The sequence below is a fragment of the Cygnus olor genome, chromosome 5, assembly GCF_009769625.2.
Source record: "Cygnus olor isolate bCygOlo1 chromosome 5, bCygOlo1.pri.v2, whole genome shotgun sequence".
In the NCBI taxonomy this organism is placed as follows: Eukaryota; Metazoa; Chordata; class Aves; order Anseriformes; family Anatidae; genus Cygnus; species Cygnus olor.
The window spans coordinates 8570714-8589660 of record NC_049173.1 but is presented as its reverse complement, the minus strand read 5'-3'; the positions used below and the strand labels follow the sequence as shown (position 1 = coordinate 8589660).

The 18947-nt window shown below is 39.5% G+C and overlaps 1 protein-coding gene across 2 annotated transcripts in view; it reads right to left on the bottom strand.

Annotated features, from left to right (window-relative positions):
- Positions 1–18010, bottom strand: part of NUDT14 (nudix hydrolase 14) — a 60182-nt gene extending 42172 nt beyond the window's left edge. The window contains exon 1 of one of the 2 annotated variants that reach the window (XM_040558810.1): positions 17779–18010. In XM_040558810.1, coding sequence (XP_040414744.1) covers positions 17779–17859 — 81 coding nt within the window. In that variant the 5' untranslated portion in view covers positions 17860–18010. Of the gene's footprint in view, positions 1–6750; positions 6824–17778 lie in introns of those variants that run through there. The other variant, XM_040558811.1, reaches the window with a different exon arrangement.
- Between the last annotated feature and the right edge of the window lie 937 nt (positions 18011–18947).

The window sequence follows — 18947 nt, the reverse complement described above, 5'->3', positions numbered from 1 at the left end:
ACACAATATGCACGAAGGTCAAATTTATGACTTTTCTCACTAACATCATTTTACTGCCAGGTCAGCATATAATTTAAGGTTATAACTTGAGATACAGATGGGGCTTTTTCTAGTACCAAGTTGATTCCAATAAATTCTGTTGAAAGGAACCAATAGCTAATAGGTAGATTTTTCAAAACAAGCTATTAAAATATTTTGAACATTACATTTACAGCAAGTATTCAAATGCTCTGAGTTTTACCTAAATTCCTAAGATATCATTGAATTAGAAGTCTGTAACGCTTTTTTTTTTTATTTTGCAGGGATAAATGGACTATACACCTTCCACATTTACAAAATTACTGACACTACTTTTTCACAAAGCTATAGTAAAGCATGAAATCTGAAACTTTGACTGAGCATAGTTAAGAAATAGCATCCCAAACATGAAAGTGATATCATTTGCAATTTTTGTATTCAGCTGATGTGGCAGCAAAGTATTTTCCTGTAAATAAGCACTGTATTCTGAAACAAACTTAATACACATTTCACACAGCCAGTGATACCCATACTTGTAGAAAATCTACACAGTAAATGTCATTTAACTAATATCTTTAGAATCTTTTCCCTGTATTTTTATGTTATTGTTAAAAAATAAATAAATCACACAATTTGCAATAGTTGCCTGATTTTTTTTTTTTTTTTTCAAAATCACTATCAAAGAGACAAAAGGAAAATCTCAGGAAATTTAAACCTCTAAGATCTCTTTTGCCCAGTATGACCTAAGTCAGCACTTCCAACAAAATAGCATCACCCTCCCTTTCCCTGCTTCCTGCATGGTCTCCTGCATGCAAACATCACAAACACTTCTGCAACCACACACTGAGCCACACTGAAGATGTAAGCTGGTTAAAGCACTTCAACACAAAAAAGTTTCTCCATCGCCAGTCATGCTGCCCCTGCATAAAGGTATGTGCCACACAAGAGGGAACCAGCATAACCACAATTTCATCTCTCACATTCTGCAGTCCTGATCTACCAAATAATTAAGGCCATATTAGACTTCATGAAGTTCAATGAGATTAAGACATGTAACTTAGAAGAGAATCAAATGTTAGAAGCAATTGAGACAATTGTCCTGGGTACAACACGATCAGAAATTTTTAACACTTTGTCTCCTCGATTCTTATCGGGACAAGCAAAAGTGTTTCCATCATTAAATGCACATCCCTGTGCAGAAACAGCATAGAGTATTTGATTAGTTTATTGTACACTTCACATATTCAGTGAACATTAAAGGAAATTAAAAATAAAATTTCTTGAACAACATAAAAGGCTGAGAAACACAGACCCAATTTTTCAAAATTAATTCAGTATTGAGGAGAATAGCATACTTCAGATTTTCAGCTAGACAGTTTTGAAATTGAAAATAATCAAAATGCACCCTCCCCCCCTTTTTTAAACCACAAAAGGATAAAGTTAAGTTTCATCAAAACTTAACATCTTTCTGGATTCAGAACAGCATTTCTACTCAAAAACGTACAAAATTCAGCTCATCAGCACGAACAGTCAGATGCTAATGGCACTCTGGTGCTACAGGAGGCACATCTGCTGGCTCCAGCTCAGAGACTAAAAGCCAGGGAAATACCCAAACAGAGGGTGCAGAGAACTCTTAGGTATTCCGTGTTTCATTTACTTTTGTAGGGATTTCCTGATTTGTATAAATCGTTACATATTCATTGAGTCAGGAACAAACACACATACGGCCTTTGTAGTTCTCTAACAAAGAAACAAATGTGGGGAGCAAGAGACGCATTCAAAACCCTTCTCCAATTTCTAGTATTTCCTGAACATCTCCAGAAGAGGAAACTTAAGAAAGCATCTTGTAGCACTGAACAACCTCCAATTTAAGGCACTCTTCAGAAAGACAAGATCTGAATTTAAAGATTTTACTTGAGCCATTTCAGGCAAACACTTGAATCCCTGAATGCTGAAACATCTTTATTAAAACCTTTGTTTTAAAAATTTATATAGATTGAAAGAATGAAAATGTCTCAGGGAAATCTGTTTTCATCTTTTCTGGTCCATTGGCAGCTGACTTCTTTTGGCCCCTGAGCTACCACGTAAGCCTGCTCTCGGCCTACCACACCTGGGCCTGTTATGTCTGTAGTGATCGTTTCAGGATAGAGTGAGATTCCACATACAGTACCCACTGCAAGTCTGTATAGTCTAACACCCCACAGTAGATAAGAAATCTCACTTCGCACTCTTGTACTCTTTCCTCTACTCATTTTGTGCGCTCACTACTCAAAATATTCTTTCAACCCCTGAGGAAGAGGACTCTTCTAAAAATACATGGTGGACAAGCACTGCTTTGGTCCAAATCATATTCCTGCAATTCTCCATTCCCCTTTTTACAGGTATAGCCATCCTGAAGGATTTGGGACTGCTGAAAACAAGCTAATTTAAAATCCCTGACTCAAAAGGAGACATTTGCCCCATTGACTTGGCCAGGATTTAGGGCTCTCAACACATCTCTTCAGGCACAGCACAGAGAGAGGCAAACATGAGTATAGTCAGTAGAAGGAGAAAATGAATCTTAAAATCATCAGTCCCAAGGCAACCACTACGCCTACAAGCATAATTTCTTCTTCTTTGCTACCCTAGGTCATGACCCTCATCCAAAAGAGGAAGGAAAGAAACTGTCCTTTCATCATTAATTTTGCTGTGCCACTCAGGAAAACAACACTGACAACACCATAAAACCACAGTGTAAGTTGCCACTGGTATTCCAGCCAAACGTTAATCACCACCATCAATTGTCTAATATTTCTCATTACCTCTTTAGTCATTCTAACAAATTCCACTGCAAGTTACACGCGGTCTGATTAAAATCTTCTCTGGTTGACAAAGGGCCAGCAGAAAACGAACTGAGCCCTCTCCTACCGTGTGCTGGACCACTCCATTTCCAGAGAGATAATAAAGCTGCATTAAAAACCATGCACTAGATGAATGCCATTCTAATTTCAAAACCAAACAAAACCTACCAACTATGTCACCTGAAGCAGAACACTGATAAGAAAAAGCCTGTGTATATATTAGACTATTGTATCATTAAAACTGGATTAAAAAAAAAAACACACACAGAAAACAATCCATCATGCATAAATTCAGTTACTTGGTTTTGCAAATGCATCTGTAAAGCAATAACGTAGATCACATAAATATGATTTTAAAATATAATTAACAAATCTATTCATTTATTTATAACTTACGAAGGACAACACATTTCTGATGCAGAAGTCAAGTCAATGCAGGAACAATATAGCTCAATGAACTGTACACCTTGCATCACACACCAATCTGGTACACGCCAACAAAGAACCAGCATTAACAAGATTAACCAAGGTTAGCAAGCAGCGCTCGGGAGATCCTAAGTTTCAACAGAGTTGGGAAGAAAGCCAGGTGCAGCACCGTGGTGTCTCCATGGTGAAGCAGAAGTAGGAAAGGACGCCTCCTACCCACTGAAGTCCCACAGGAACTCAAGGTTACCACTTATCACAAGTGTTTTTGTAGAAAAGGTCTACAGGTTCTTTAGCATGTCGCCTCGGTAGTACTGAGCACTGTAAGCTTTTTTAATCTATTTATTACTGGTTCTGCTGGCTCCTTCAACAGAATACCAGGTCACCATAAGCTCTAAGACCTTATCGCAAACATGGGATAGAAGGAACCCAGCATACACAGAACTGACTAAAATCTTAGACAAAGAATGAAGTTCATAAATCTGCTCCCCAGATTCAGCAGGTCTGGACTGACAATGAAGAATTACCTTCCACAAATACTACAATTACAAATCTTCCACTCCAAGAGCAAGACACATTCTTATGACTAAAAAAATAATAAATATACAAAACTTGCACTGCAGCAAGAAGTTGCTTCTTTTCCCTTTCAGCCTCTCCCCAAGGCACAACTGTGAGGCATGGTTTGTCATCCCACTCCTCTATCACAAGGGCTGTAACAAATGTACAGGCAGAGGGGAGGGAAGATATACCACCAAATGGCATTCACTCGTTGTGTTTTTGTTTTTTTATTTTTATTTATGTATTTATATTTTGAGAAATGCTTCAAAAGCAAGAATTCCACGTTTTTCTGTTTAGGGAAAAAATTTCACTGATTGCTGTGTTTTCCGATGCTGCATATGGTTAAATCTCTACTCCCCCCTGAGCATAACTTTTACGCTTAAATCTGGACATCTATATTATTACTTTTACAAATTAATCTTTCTCTGTGGAGGGCACCATAAGGCTCTAGGGAAGCTCATGTGTTCCAGTGATTCTTGACAGATCAAGCAGAAAATAAGGAGATTAAAAGAAACAGGGTTCTCCACACTGACAGGTCAACCACCCACCCTCAGCGAGGCAGAAAAGGTGGCTTACAGAAACAAGCAGGTGTCAAATTTGGAGGAACTGTCCTGTACAGTACTACAGCAGTCAGCTCTTCACTGATGACCACTGACTGCTTTCACGGCACAGGAGGCCAGTGCTCCCACATTCTTCTTTAACTTGACTGAGCGGTACAAGTGGGATGAGTTACCGATCGAACTTTAGGCCATACACATTGCAGCACTATGAAATGTCATTTCAAAGACCAACACAAGCCTTGCAGGCAAAACATGCTGGTATCCACTTCCTTTTCTTAAGTCACAGCCATTTAAAAGCTGAAAAATTCAATTCGGAGGCATCACTCAGTTCCTTAAAGCACTGCCGAAATGCTTTTCTGCTAAAAAATACCTACAGAAACTGCACCTGTGCTCAAGGTTTTAAAGTGCCAGAAACACTGCAGTGCTGAAGGCGGTGCTAAGCACAGACATACACGTGAAATTCTAAGATAAACCTGCTGCAAAACTTGCCAGCCAGCTTCTCTTCCAATGCTGCTGCTTCAAGGTCACCAAGCATAATTGACCAAACAGAAACAAAGACATGTCCCAAAGCCAAAGCAAGACTGAATGAAGCCTGCAGCCATACTTCAACAACTCAAGAAAAGAACATATACAAGAACTATATAGGTTCACATGCTAAATAAAATTTACAATCACTTACAATGTTATACTCGACATACAAATTTATCCCCCTGTATTTTCCACATCCTGACTTCCAACTCAGTTTGTCAAAATGTGTAATTTCTGGTCATAAAGCACCAAATTGTTCCAGCTGCAATTACCTTACTTTCTACATAAAAACAACATTAGTCAAATTGCTTTGGACTTTGCCTAAATTAGGATCAAGCAGAAACAATGCAAGTAAAGACCTGGCCTCCCCAATATAAGGACCAAAACCAACGTTGTATTCAACAAGGTCAGAATTTCAAAAGTTTGTAAAAACACATATCAAGGATTTCTATACCTGGTCTTTCATAGCCTGGAGCCTCTTACAGTCTAGAACCTTTTTATGCAGCAAAACAGAATGTTATAACCACTCCAAGTACACAAATAACAGTAACTATTATGGCTAACTAAAATACCAGCTAAAATGACAAAATTAATTGAGAAGAATCATTAAAATAGTAACATGAAGTGATCGAATTCTATGCAGTTAATTGCATAATCAATATTCCTATTCCTAATTTAAAATGATCTTGTACATCATGAAAATCTTACAAACTCACACAAAGTTAATTTTTTTGATGATACGTACCATTTCTATGCTATCATTCAGAAAATCAAGTAATTGCAATAATCATGTAGTAAGCTCTTGGGAAAAACAATTTTCTTCATTATAAATCAGATCTAGGGTCCCAATTATGCGTAGATGTAGCTGTTTAACTCCAGAAAGAACTCATGAAACCGAAACAACAACATTGAACATTTCTGAAATTTTAAGATGGACTAGTAAATAATGCACTGTGTGCTTTATCAGCTTGCTGAGGAGCTCCTTTAGTCTTTGAAAACAATTGTTTGTTTTGCTTACTAAATATGCACCTTGATCATAAGCAGCATGACATATCAGAACAAGGTTTTGGCTTGAAAGTATAGAGCTCAAAGTCTTAGTGGTAATGCTGTGTTTTACGTTGTTTTCTATGCACACTCATTTTTTTTACCCGTCTTATGGAAGAAAATCTACACAACTCTAAAATCCACATCATTTATTGTCTGGGAGTACTAAGGAAAAGAAGGTGTGGAAAGGAGAAGAAAGTGAGAGGACTGGACTCCAGAAGAGATGCTCTTGCAATTCCTATGTGATGCACAAATGTATTTGTCATCAACTGAACACAAAAAAAAAAATGTATTTTATAGAAAATATATTACAGCACGAAGAAAAAAAAACTATTTAAGACAGACATAAGGATTTGAAACACTATTACAAATATCAGAAGACATCCATATACGCAGGCAAAATAAAATTAGAAAGCATAGTAACCTCCACTTTCATTTTTACAGTGTGCTTTTCCTGCATACAAGGAAAAAAAAACTCTTCAAAAAAAAATAAAATAAACCAATCTTGTACACATGCACACACACAGAGGGTCACAAAAGCTATGAAAGAGATACTTAACATAGGATCCTGAGCAGATGACAAGCCATTAAACTTTCACCTTTAGGTAGTTATGATGATTTGATGTCTCTTTTATGATATCTCCCATTTTTTTAATTAAAAACTACAATGTGTTTAACAAGCAATTCTTCCATCAATCTTTGATGTGTTTTACTTATAAAGCAATGACAGTTTTCAGTTCAGTCTCCTTAAAGTTCCAGAGAAACCATTTTCCACTCACTTGCTTTGAAAGCCATTAAAATAACTTGATGAAGAACAGCAGCAGGGGGCTAATAGAAGCCAAGGCTTAGTAACAATCTTTAGATTTTTCTCCTAAGACTTTCTCACAGACCCTCCTCACAAAGATCTTCAGGGCTTTTCATCCTCTCCTTTCTCCCCACCCCCCAAATATTAGTTCAAAGTGACAGATGCAACTAGCTCCAGGTTTTGCTATTTTCTTAATTTCACTTTTACCTCTCAATTGAGAAAGACTCCACCGAGATGGGATTCCTATAGCAGTGGCCATCCCCTCCCCATCTTCCCATTAAAAAAAAAAAAAAAAGTAATAATAAACAGAAAAATTGAAGAACTCCAAAACATCTCCTAACTGGTCACCTATTCTGAAGGGAGCACTGGATACAGAGAAATGTACCTGTTGCTTAAAAGCCATATACAACTCACATTCAATTAATTGAATTAATTAGCGATTAACTGAGTTGATTGGTGATTTATATACAGTTCTGCGCTTTAATACTTTATTTTGGAAACCTTCATAATGACAGCAATGCTAGAACAGTTTAAAACTTATGATTTAAACCAAAGAACTATGCAAGCCAACTGCAGATAATCTTTAACCTTTCTTTAAAAATGGGAACCGCCTCTAACAGATGGTTCAGTTCTTTGGTTATAGCATCACGCAAATGCAGAAATTAGTTTTACAGAAAACAGAACTATTAGGATAGTACTTAAGCCAGTCAGAATCAGTAGGGCATACTCTTTTTGATCTATGTTTTGTTGTGCAAACAACATTTCATTTCCTTATTGTGGCCACTTGAAATACATTTTTTGCTGATTACTGACTTTGGGAAACTTCTGGGCCCAAGAACTGCAGCACTCTTCTGGTAGTGCAGCTGCTGTACCTGGATGATACCGCTGCGGTCAGAGCACAGTGCCTGGTATTAGGGCACAGGACAGCCCTAATCAGCCCACATTCCAGTTACAGTTGCCCATCTTAAAAACTAGAGGTACAGTTACAGTACACAGGGCTAGGCAGAAACTGGGTCTGAAGGAGGCCAGATATATGTACCCTCTTCTCCAGGACAGAGGCAGCACTTGGGAGAGATTTGAGGTCAGGGAAGACAGATGGTGGGCATTTCCATTACAGCTCTCAGTCACCTCTTGTCCTTACATCGAGCTTTATGTTTTACAGTTGGTGACTCTCACAGTTTGTGTTTCTAACTTCATTTTAGCAAGCTCTGATTTCCTTTTACAAATGAGAATGTATAATGGAATAATGTCCTTTATCTCTGAGAACAGATCTTACCAATGCTTTGTCAGATGGACATCGCCAATCATGCTCTTTGCATCTCCTCCTGCTAAAGTAACACACTAAGAGTGCTAATGTGAGATCTGCTTTTTTTCAATGAGGTTTGCTTAGAAATGAAGATCAAAAACAGAACAAAAAACACTGGAGAAATTTTGTGAACTGACAGAGAATCCCATCAGTAAACCCACAAGAAGTGTAGCTTTCCGAGATAATTGTATCATAAATATAGTAAAAGGATCCAGCAAGACCTGAAAACAAAGAAGTTCACGAAGCACAGAAGCAACATTCTCGGGAACACCAACAGTTATGTGTAATTTCCCAGAAGCACACAATCATTGTAAAGAATTAGAAGAACGTAAGGCTGAAAGGACCTCACAAGATCACCCAGCACAACTCTCTTTTAACTGTGGCAGGATCAGACATATGTTACGTGAGAGCTATATAATACATGCCAGATACAGAGAATGTGTCCAAGCATTCCTCACCCAGGGCTCCCGTTCAGGCTGTTCTGACATTGAAACTGTTTGGTTATTTGTGCAATTTTTGGTTTAAAATTAATACTTTCTATGCTATATATGTAGTATCACTGTAATGTTGTTATGCTAAACGTACATGACCTAGAGTTCGTCACGAATTCTACTACAGAATAACCATTTAATTAAAATTACCATTAGCATTTCTCCTTTCTGTATTAAAGTATTCATGCTTATGTCTCCGGGAGGACAAACTTTTCTTTTCCCATATTTTCTATTTTCAGGGACAGCACATCCCTCACCTTCAGGAGTTTAGCCTCATTTCCCTATAATGTATTCATCACCACTCAGCACATCTGTCCTAGCAAATCCCATTTCCTGTTCTATTCATGAGGCCCAGCAACCTGGAGCTTTAGTGATTGCCGCCACACTTTTCCCATGGCCTTCTCACCTCTCCCCCCCCCACGCCGCCCGCTCCCATTGTTTATCATCTGTTCTCCCCTGCTGCAAACTGCTGTCAGATGTTCACTTATCCCTAATCTTACTTGCTGCCTTTGATATTCTTTCTAATCCAACAACCTGTCAACTGGGGCATCAGCCCATGTCCAGGCCAGCTGCTCTGTCACAGGCCTTAAGATTCCCTCTCAGCTCCATGAGGTATTTAAAGGATTTTGACACAGCAACCACGACGTGAAACCAATAATTAATGCTGTTTTGAGCAGCGATCGCGGCTTTAGTGTGACATGAGCTGACCACGAAGAAAAACTGAGCTTTACTTTGTTTAAACTTTTGTAAACTTCAGTATTACTATACTAACAAGACTTTGATCAATGTCTGGAGGACAATACCAAGAAGCCAAGCTTGGAGATGATAAAGTTTTGTTTTAAAGTTTTGAAGAGTAATTAATCCAAATGCAAGGCGGTTAATTTTATATGCCCGCAGTGTAAAACACACTTATTTATGCAACATCAGCTTGTCATAGAGAGTTTTCAAAGCACAGGAGCTGACCATTTACGAGTTATAGCTGAAGATAAAAATATTTTTTAAATACGGCAGCAGTTGAGGTAAAATCATTATTTAAAATGCAATTGTATTTTAAGAATATAATAAAGTATACTTGCATCCCATACAGGCCATCAAACCAAGACATTTTAGCAAATATTCCCACTTACAGAGAATGTCTCATTTCCATAATATTCAGATTTGCAGTAAACATTTAAAATGTTACAGTGTTCATCTGCTTTAAAACATACCAAATACACATAATGTCATAGCTGAAATAATGATTCAGATGACAGATTTTTGTACTGGGAAAAAGAAATATCTGCTATTTAAGCAAACATATGTATTTTGATCCAAACTGAAAAACAAATACAGCATTTAGTTGTTGAAGTACATGAACACTATTTTATTTCTCAGATCTAACTGCAATTACTACAAAAGAAACGGTACCAAACAAGTCAAAAAAGCCTACTTTATACACCACAGTAGCCATATTCTACATGTAAAAAAAAAATAATAATAATAAAATCTCAGTGATGGATTTTTTAACGCGGTTCTTTCACTTAGAACTAAACCGCTTTCATTCTTAGGGCTTGTCTCTACCAGGACATCAAGAAAACGCATCTGAAACAAGCACCTTGATGAACTTGAATTCTGCTAGTTAAACCCCATTAAACCCCTGTGTGGACACAGTCATTCAGTTGAGTTTACTGCTCCCTTAGGGCATGCACGGGAAAGTTAACGTGGATTAAGGTAGGGTATGAATTCAAAGTGCAATGGTACTTTGAAAGTGGTTTAATGTAAACAGTACCAGACTCTTTGTTGTAGAATGAGACGTGGAGTTAATCGGGAAGGTCCTGTGTAGACAAGCCCTTGCAGATGAGGCTACTGGAGTGGTACTGTCAAAGCCAGTGGTTTTCAACCTCTTCATCTCCAGACCTGGAAACATCTTCCAGTGAAGCTGCACACCTTTGGTAGCACATGAAAACCTGTTGGTGATTGATCTGCTTCTCCTAGCTGATGCATGGACCATGCGCAGGCAGCCCAATGGCCCTCACCAAGCACTGCATGGGAACTCAACAAGCACTGCTTTAAGGTAACTACACCTGATGGACTTCCTTCTAAAACTTGGTAACGACTTCATAGCTATTCCACAGTAAACCACATAGCATACCCACTGATGACATTAAATGAGATTTTAATCTCATGGCAGTTGGACTCCATGATATTTGTAGGTCCCTTCCAACTAAACTGTGCCACTCTGGTTTAAATGTTCATTTCTCAAAGTGCAGACACATTTCAGCCCTGTACGAGGATGATACAAAAGATGCGCAACACAACCTCATTCTTCCCAGTGACATTTGCTGCCATAAGTTCATTAGCTCACCTAAAAATGTTAAGTTTTGCCAACTACTTTTCATGTATTTACTTCAAACAACCCTATATTGACTTCTCAAAGCATGCTGGATAAAGATGTTAAGACTAACATAGCACAATATTCACTGAAACAAAAAAGAGTACTTGTTTTCTTTCAACTCTTGTTTTTATTTACTAATGCTTCCCATTTCCCGCTGTGGTAATTCATAAACACCTCATTCAAAAATATCTTGTACAAATTTCCAGAGTTGAACTCCAGGTACCAGAAGAGCCAGAAGCAGATACGCCTGAATTCCTTAATTTAATTTCTTTTCTTAAACCTGTGCCCTAGTTGCAAAGAAAACTGCTCCTCTCAAAGCAAATTATGTTCCCTCAGTACTTAACTTCCTAATGCTGTTATTGCAGAAACTCCATGATTCTTTTCTTCCACCCCTACAAGAGGATAATTCTGCACTTTAGCCATAATTTCCCGGTCAAAACAGCAGCAGCCATATCAGTCAGATCAAAAATCTGTCTCATCCAGGATCCTACCTCTGACAGAAGCCAAGATGCCTGAGGAAGAATATATTGTTAAAACACTCTCAGCCTTCTGCAATTTGCAGCTCAGGAACTTCCTGAGCTAGCAGCACTATGTTTAAGATTAATATTATATACTGATATATTAGACTTGACAACCTGAAGAAAATGAGACAAATTTCGCAACAAAAACAGCATCACCTTTTATTGCACTACTGCTTTGAAAAAATGAACTGCAAAATAAATGTATTACTGAGTTGCTTATTTCCTACTGCTAGAGCCTTTTGAAGATTCAAGTACAGACTTACTTGTTTGAACAGGTAACTTAAAAATCTGTTTCCCCCATCAACAGCATCATTTTTAACTGTCAAAATAGGAAAGAATGTTTAATGTTTATAAAAAAGCAGACAGAAGTTCCAGAGAATATTTCAGGCAGCTGGGCACGTTCATGTTGCTATTACCATGTAAAATTTTTTTGAATGTAAAATCAGGTTGTTATTATTCCTGTAACACTGCACAGCTTTGCTCTTTTCATCTTCAAAGTTTTCATGACATAAATGATACAGGCTTTGCTTCTCCTCTGCATGTATACAGCTTATCACAGAATCAGGGTCTTAATCTTCATGACATCTCCAAGTCAGTTGAATTGTTAAGGCACAGCAGCAGAGTGGTTGCTTATAGTCACAAATGAAAGATGTATCAAATCTAAGATTAGAAATAAGACATTCCTTATTCACTGATGAATCGCACGCTACTCCTGAGGTACATCATAAAGTTCATTGTGTGTTAAAATCTACCATAATCTTGAAAATTACTTTAGAATGACTGTAAAACTTTGAGATTATAATTTAATTTTGTTAACACAGAATGAAAATATCTCGCATTAAAATGAAATCAAAGGAAGCATTTTTCACATGTCTAACTTCAAAATAAATTATTCTAAATGTTAAATCAACAGAAGAAATGTGATACACAGGCACTGAGCAGGACTGAACTGCAGAAGGGACGTGAAGCTCCCAAGAGCAAAGAGCTCCAGTTCACCATTACTGGTCATACTCTTCAATCGATGGTCAGAGTTTTTCAGGTTTATCCCATACCAGTGAAAGAGATGCCCATTCACCATTCCACAGATTTGGAATAGAGCCTCACTCACGTGGATGCTGGGAGAACTAGTGACAGTTGCTATTAGCCTAGTAGCAAGCTTTCTAAAAGCTCTTGGGCAGAATGAATGCTTTATGTTTATACAATGCAAGGAAACAGTGGCAAGAGCTCCCGTGCCAGAACAACCTTCAAAAACAAGGCTATAGGAGTCTGGGCTAGATCCACAAAGGCTTTGATAATTGAACTCTGGGCAAAAGTTTCTCTAAGTGCTCAAGGTGTTATTCCCCTAGCAAGATGCTTCCCCCCAGCTGATGCTCTGCCTCCCCTGGAAGGATGCTGTCCCCAGCACAGAGGTCACCAACAGGAACATGCAAAGTCACTTAGTCCTGCACAAAGCTCAGTAATTTTGCTTAAAGGGCTGATGAAGGTGGGTTTGAACTGGAACAGCAGAATGAGAACTGGAGCAAAAGTACTTTTGCTTCTGCTAAGCCTCAGAGGGTAATAACCATTAGCACGGAGACAAACAAATGCATGCAGTAGCATCTTCTATTACTACAGGAAGATTTACTAGAGCTCTGAACTACTAACGTCTCTGCTCAGGTGTTTATTAAGAAGACTACAGTGAATCCAGATTCCCATTTGGGTACTCAAACCTGCCCAAAATCCTGACAACTGCTCAACTGTTACTACTCAGAGTCTATTTCATCCCTGAGTCTCGGCAGGATTCTTAACCTTTTGTGTGCATGCGTGTGTCTATCTGGTATATAGGCCAGTGTCTGGCTAACCTACACAAAAGAGAGCTGAAGATTTACACACAAATGTGTTTCCCAGCAGTGAGAGCACTCTCCTGTGATGTGGGAAGCGATATTAATTGAAGCAAGATCTTGCAGCCTGACTCCACCACATCCCAGGGAAATGCCCTAGCCCTTGGGCATAGAGTTAATCTCTCATTAGCCATCCCTCTGGTCTCTTGAATAAATTATTTATGAAAAGCAGAAAAACTTCAATAGGAAAAAGTGAAAAGAGATTTACCATGGAGTTCCTGGTAGAGAAGCCAATTCTCTGGGAGGTGATATATGTTTTAAAAAGGGCCATTTTAGGCAACAAATCAATTTGCACTTTGGGGGCAAGTATGCATTAATAACAGCCAGATGCTATCCTATATGTGAGATAAATGAATTCTTTTCTTTCAGCACCAAGCAGAACAAAAATATGTAAACAGGGTTCCTACCGACAAAACATACAGCATGTTCATTAGGCTGCATGAGGTACCTTATCCTTCTCTAAGCACCACCACAACCCCCTTAAAATAACATGGCTTACTTGTCTGAGGGTCTCTAATTGAGAAGAGGGTTTACAGCTGAAAATCCCAAGTAGAAAGCGAGGTCTGTTCTGAGGAGCTGGTAGGTGCCTATTCTAAAGCACGTCCTTTTAAACTTTACCTTACCCCTCTGCATTGGTCCTAGCCAAATCTGCCTCAGTTTGCTGATTTCTGTGACTCCTTTGCTGCACTTGTTTCCACTTTTGCACTGTATAAAGATGGAACAAATCCTTTAAAAAAGTGGCTCGTACAGCTATGTGTCTGGAGCCAGGCTCCTCCCCACACCTTGGATGCCTAGCACCATGCTGCATGATGCCTTTATCTGTGCATGATTCAAAACCTAGAGTTTTTTCAAAAAAGGTGTACACTTACTTTTATTCTCTTTGAGAAACATGCAGAGCCCATTACTTTCATTTAAAACACAGTGGGCAGGCAGAGGAAGAAAAAAGACCTCATATGAAAACAAAAACATCTCATGACCTTCAGTTGGGAGAGTAGATCCACCATGGGCACAAATTGCAGTAATTTTGGGAACTGCTAAGAATTATGACAAACCCCTCTCCATCCAAGTATCCAAAATCCTGCATTCTTGTGCTGATCTTTTGGAAGAGTATTTCTATATGTAACCAAATACAACACATTCAATCCAAAAGATGACTCAAGCTTTCAGAGCACAGGCAGACTTAGGACTAGCGCACAAGTCTAAGAAGTTGACATGAAAGTAACATGAAAGTAACCACCAGGCCTGATTCTAAGTACACCTAACTCCCTTCCTGCATGTGTCCACAGCTCCTTGTCTGAACATCCAGATACCCAAGCAGAATATTCAGCTGGCCAGAACACTAATGAGATCTTTTGGCCTACAGTTCTGTATGCCTCAAGTGCCTCTGATGAACAGATGAAGTGCCTCTGGCTCCACTCTAGATCAGGCGTGACACGAACTTCTTCAACCTGGAAATGCTTACAATCATTATTTCCTCACCGGTTTAGATTTAACCCCTTTCATGAATCACTTTCTGATATCTTGAGAATTTCTGGTGGTCTGCAAACCAGCTAGAGCAATGGTGGTCTACAACTCAGTAGAATACAGGTTTAATGGATAAAACCAGACTTGCAGAATTAACTGTGATATAAGTCACCTATACCTAAATTTTACATTTAACTTTTAAAGACTTAACTGTTTTGGGTATAGTGATGAGATCCAAATTACCTTTGAACAAGTAGTGTAATTTTCAGATGAAATACCTAAGAATCCATACTATAACTTAAGTATCCATGAAAGTTTAGAAATAATCTTAAAGTCACATATTGTTTGTAAAAATTCTTTCAACTTCCTCTTTGTACAGAAAAGTAGTTGTAAAAAAAACTAATAAAGTAAAAAAATGCCAATTCTATCTTTATACGTCCCTAGACAGAGGATTTCGTTGAAATATCAATACCTATTATAGAAGTGTATCTGTTTGAGAATAGATTACAAAATGATGACCTGTAAGGCCTAAACTATCCTTCATCAAAATTATATTAAAAAAATTAAGCACCAGTGAATCTTCTTCAGACTACAATAAATTACAGGGGACGTATTATCGCTTCATAAAGAGTACCCAAAAGACCACCTCCAATTACAGCACTATGCCAGGTATTGCATTAAGAATCCAACTGGTTTCAGTTTTCACAATGTAACAAATGCTGTTATTTAAACTTTCTTCACTTAGATTATTCTGTTATTCACAAAGACTTTTTTTTTTTTTTATTAATTTGGGTTAAGTTCAGCAAGCAGGTGCAGGGAATTTGTGGAGAGGGGTAACTAATTTACTCTAAGATACAGCACCAATTAAGAACTGAGAAAAAGGAAAGTTTTTCTTTTTTTCTTTTTTTTTTTTTTATTTTCTTTTTCCAGCTGGTGATTAAAAAAAAGTTGGACAAGGAAAAGATTCAATCATCATAAAACCGGTAAGATCAAGGGCTATACTTTTTGAAATAATTTTCAGCTTTAGATAAGCGGTGGAATTTTCAAAATTCTTAAGCAGATCAGGCACCTAACTCCCTTACATTTTAGACGGTTTAGGTATTTACTGGGGTTTTCAGCAGGCCCAAACACCTTTGAAACAATTAGTCAAATAACTAAAAATATTTAGCATTTCCTTTGGTTAGTAAGTCAGTTTTTAAATGCAAAATGTGTTTTTAATAAACTTAGGGCCTGTCTCCTGGGTCAGGTGCAGACAGTTGTGCACTCATTCAGCTTATGCTCTCAGGAGGCTTGGCCCAAGGCAGTTTCTGCACAAGTGCCATATAAACAGTACTTTCACCTTCTTTTTAGGAGAGTTTTGAGGCCAAGAAAAACAATCTCTGCCCTCAACCAGCCCCCAAACACTCATCCCTAACCACCATATTACCACCTCCCCTCTGCCAGCATAAGCACTTGTTTAGGAAAAAGTTAACTTGTTTTTTTGGTCAGATTAGGTTTGATCTGGACCAGCTCCCCACGCTGCTGCACAAACACTTGCACAAGGAAAAGAGAGGAAGTCAGAGCAAGCAGCAAGACTTGCAGAAAGGGCAAGTCTACTTCTTTTGGTGGCAATGCCATCTCTTGTCAAATCACAGCATGCGAACAAGCACATCCTTATTTCTTAACATACTCATCATGTTTAAGGCACTTGTATTCAACTAAATTTAATTTTATAATACCGTTTTGTAAATTTTAATGGAATCCCATTTTCCAAATAAATATAGCGCGACTCAAAAATGAAAATAATATTAACAAGTAAGACTTGTCACTTACAAGCTAAGCCAGCACAAATTGAGTATATGAAAAAATCGTCAAGTTTCCTTCTAATACCTAAAAACAAATAGTTTACTCAGTGTAAAATTTACAGCTGTTTGCAAATCACTGTTTTCATTACACCAACCAATGAGAAGAGACATTTCTTTAGGGAATTCACACAAAAATATAAAACAAGGTAAAAATATCAGTGAATCTGTTTTGATGTAAACTATTTTAGCCCTTGCTTAATCTTTTCTGCATCTCATCTCACTGTTGGGTTTAAACACCTCCGCTGTGTGCATTCCCTCTTCTACCTTTCCAACTGATGTGTTCAGGAGCAAAGAAAAGAATGAATAGAAGTGAATGAGTCTGAGATGTGGTCCACAGTGTTTATTGTCCAAGCTCTTCTGTATTTCCACTTCCATCCATCCCCCTTTCTGTGACAAAGCTCACGCTGGAGCCACCAACGCCACATGGTGAAGTAGAGAAACAACCAGTTCTGTGCATGACCTCACTTGCAGAAAACGTTCACCAAGAAAAATTCAGTATTTTAGACCACGAGAAAGGACTTCCACATTACGCCTAGCATTCCTTCCATTGTTGAAGGCTCCCATTCTCTGGGATCCTCTGGAAGGTGATTCATGTTGATATAAACATTGTAAGGAAGAGGATTTCCTTCCCCGCTTCCACCGCCTCCACGTGCCTGCGGCGAGGCTGGCCGTACAGCGCAGTTGTGCAACTTGGAGTCATGTCAATAACCCTGCACACCGAGGGCTGCCAACCAACAGGTTATGCTCACAACCCTCGGTAGGGAAGCAAAACCTAAATTAGGGGGTGCCCTGCTGCAGGTCAACCCCGAAGAGGGGGGCTTCAGGCAGGCAGGAAGCCAGGGGAGGGCCGGGGCTCGATGTCCTGCAGAAGCGGCAGGGAGGGCGCCATGAGCCTGAGGCGCACCCGGCTCCGAGCCGAACCCAAAATGGCGGGGGCGGCGGGCGGGGTAGGGGGGAACACGGCACCAGAGGGGCCCCCCGGGCAGCCTGCCCTTCTCCTCCGGCCTCCCTCCGCCCCAGCCGGGCTTCTCCCGCCTCGGTGGGGCGGAGGGAAGGGGAGGAGAGACGGGCAGGCCGTGAGGGGAAGAGGCTGGGCGAGCCCGAGCTGCCGGCGGCACTCACCTGCCGGTAGCAGAGGCGGAAGGGCCGTAGGTAGAGGGAGGAGGCGCAGGGCTGGATCGCCAGCTCTTCGATGGCCTCCATCCCGCCGGGGGCAGCGGCCGCCAGGAGGAGGAGGAGGAAGAGGAAGAGGAGGAAGGGCAGAGGAGGAAGGGCAGAGGCGTGCGCAGCCGCTGCCGGCTGGCCTGGGAGCGGCGGGCAGGGCAGGGAGCGGTTTCACTCCCAAAACGGGGGAGAGGCTGCGGCGCAGAGGGGGCTTGTCGCGTTGACATATTAAAATACCTATTTGTAATGGTGTTTTCTAAAACCGTTTGCGACAGTTATCTCCACACGGGGTACTGATATTGGTGATGGACTCCGGCATTAAACAGAAACTGGGCCCTGTCCTCTGGAGAACTGACTGACCTAAGTGGAATTTTGTCCAAATCGCATCCCCATCCTGGCTGTTTGTCAGGCTTTGCAGGGTGATGACCTTGATGTTAAAAGTACAGTCCCTTACATTTGCCTGTATGGCATTTGTATGTCAAAATGGAATTGTATCAGTGGCATGGAAAGTGTGGCTATGAACACATGCTCGTTTGTACCTTAAAACATGTAAACATGTAAAACAAGCTTCTCAGGCTTGGCCTCATGACCAGCTTCTAGTCAAGGCCACGCAGGCAGCCCATGGCATAAGAGCAAAAACCACCTTATTAGGCTCATCTGGCAGTTTTCAGCTACAAAGTTATGGAATAATTACTTTCTCCCCCTTCATTTTTTCAAGCAAATCACTATTAGATTTAACAACTTCCTGGTCTTCATAGGAGTTTCATCATCATTATGTAACATCAGGTTAGATTCCCCTTGGTATTTTAATATTCCTGATAATGTTGTTATAGATTCCTGAGCAACAGAGCCCACAATTTGTCGTGGTTATTTTCTCTCTGACTTGTGCTCACTTTACATGCAGAAGTTCCAGTGTACAGCTATTTCAGTTGCTGTATAAATCAAATTATTTGGTCGATATGTTAACTGCACTGAGAATAATCTGAAATTCCTCCCATTTGTTTCTTTTTTTCTCTTCTAATCTATTACCACTGCATCAGTAAGAAAGTTTATCATTTTCTAATGTGGCGGTAAGAGTCTTAGCAAGAGTCTTCTAAAAAGAAGACATCCAGCAATTGCAAAGCTCA